Below are 603 nucleotides of genomic sequence, written 5' to 3' on the forward strand. Positions count from 1 at the left end.
ATCAAAACCATTTGTAAAACCTTTTTTTTTTGCTTAGAAATATAATAATTATGTCTTCAATATCTGATTTTTCTCTATTAGAAAGTAATTAGATATTTTTAACAATTTATGTGATTTGTCTTCCTTTTACAGAATGAAAAGAAGATTGAGAATGCTTATAAAGCCCTGATTAAACAATTAGAAGGATGTAGGGTTTTGGCATTTGAACCTATTTTTGGAAATTCAAGATGGAACAATATGATTGAAGAGGTATTGAAACTTATTTTAAAAATATTTTACTTGAATGAATTGTTTAGTTATAAAAAAGTTCTCAAATACCTCGTAAACAGCTTCCCCTAATGTTTCCAAGATTCCTAATTTAATCTAACTCAATGTAATCATGCCCCTTTCTGTCAATCTAGCAGAGTCAAGGCAATATTAGGGGGGATTTTGTTTTTACTTATTTTGGTGGTGGATAAGGGGTTGCGAGTCCTAGGATTCTGTGGTTTTCTTTTATCTTCCAGTGACCTAGTATTCGGCTTTGTCCTCTTTTCCCCTTCACTACTTAAGTGCTATAGGATGCTTCTTTCTTCCTTTTAGCTTTGTTTTCTCCCCAGCACTATT

General features: G+C 31.7%; 1 protein-coding gene across 1 annotated transcript in view; it reads left to right on the forward strand.

Annotated features, from left to right (window-relative positions):
* The window catches only part of LOC102768004 (probable ATP-dependent RNA helicase DDX60), a 68,058-nt gene that overhangs the window by 4,566 nt on the left and 62,889 nt on the right, over positions 1-603 (forward strand). Inside the window, exon 5 of the mRNA XM_015568568.1 lies at positions 133-249. Within this exon, the coding sequence (XP_015424054.1) occupies positions 133-249 (117 nt within the window). The remainder of the gene's footprint in view (positions 1-132; positions 250-603) is intronic.

Source organism: Myotis davidii, unplaced genomic scaffold, assembly GCF_000327345.1.
Source record: "Myotis davidii unplaced genomic scaffold, ASM32734v1 scaffold392, whole genome shotgun sequence".
NCBI lineage: Eukaryota > Metazoa > Chordata > Mammalia > Chiroptera > Vespertilionidae > Myotis > Myotis davidii.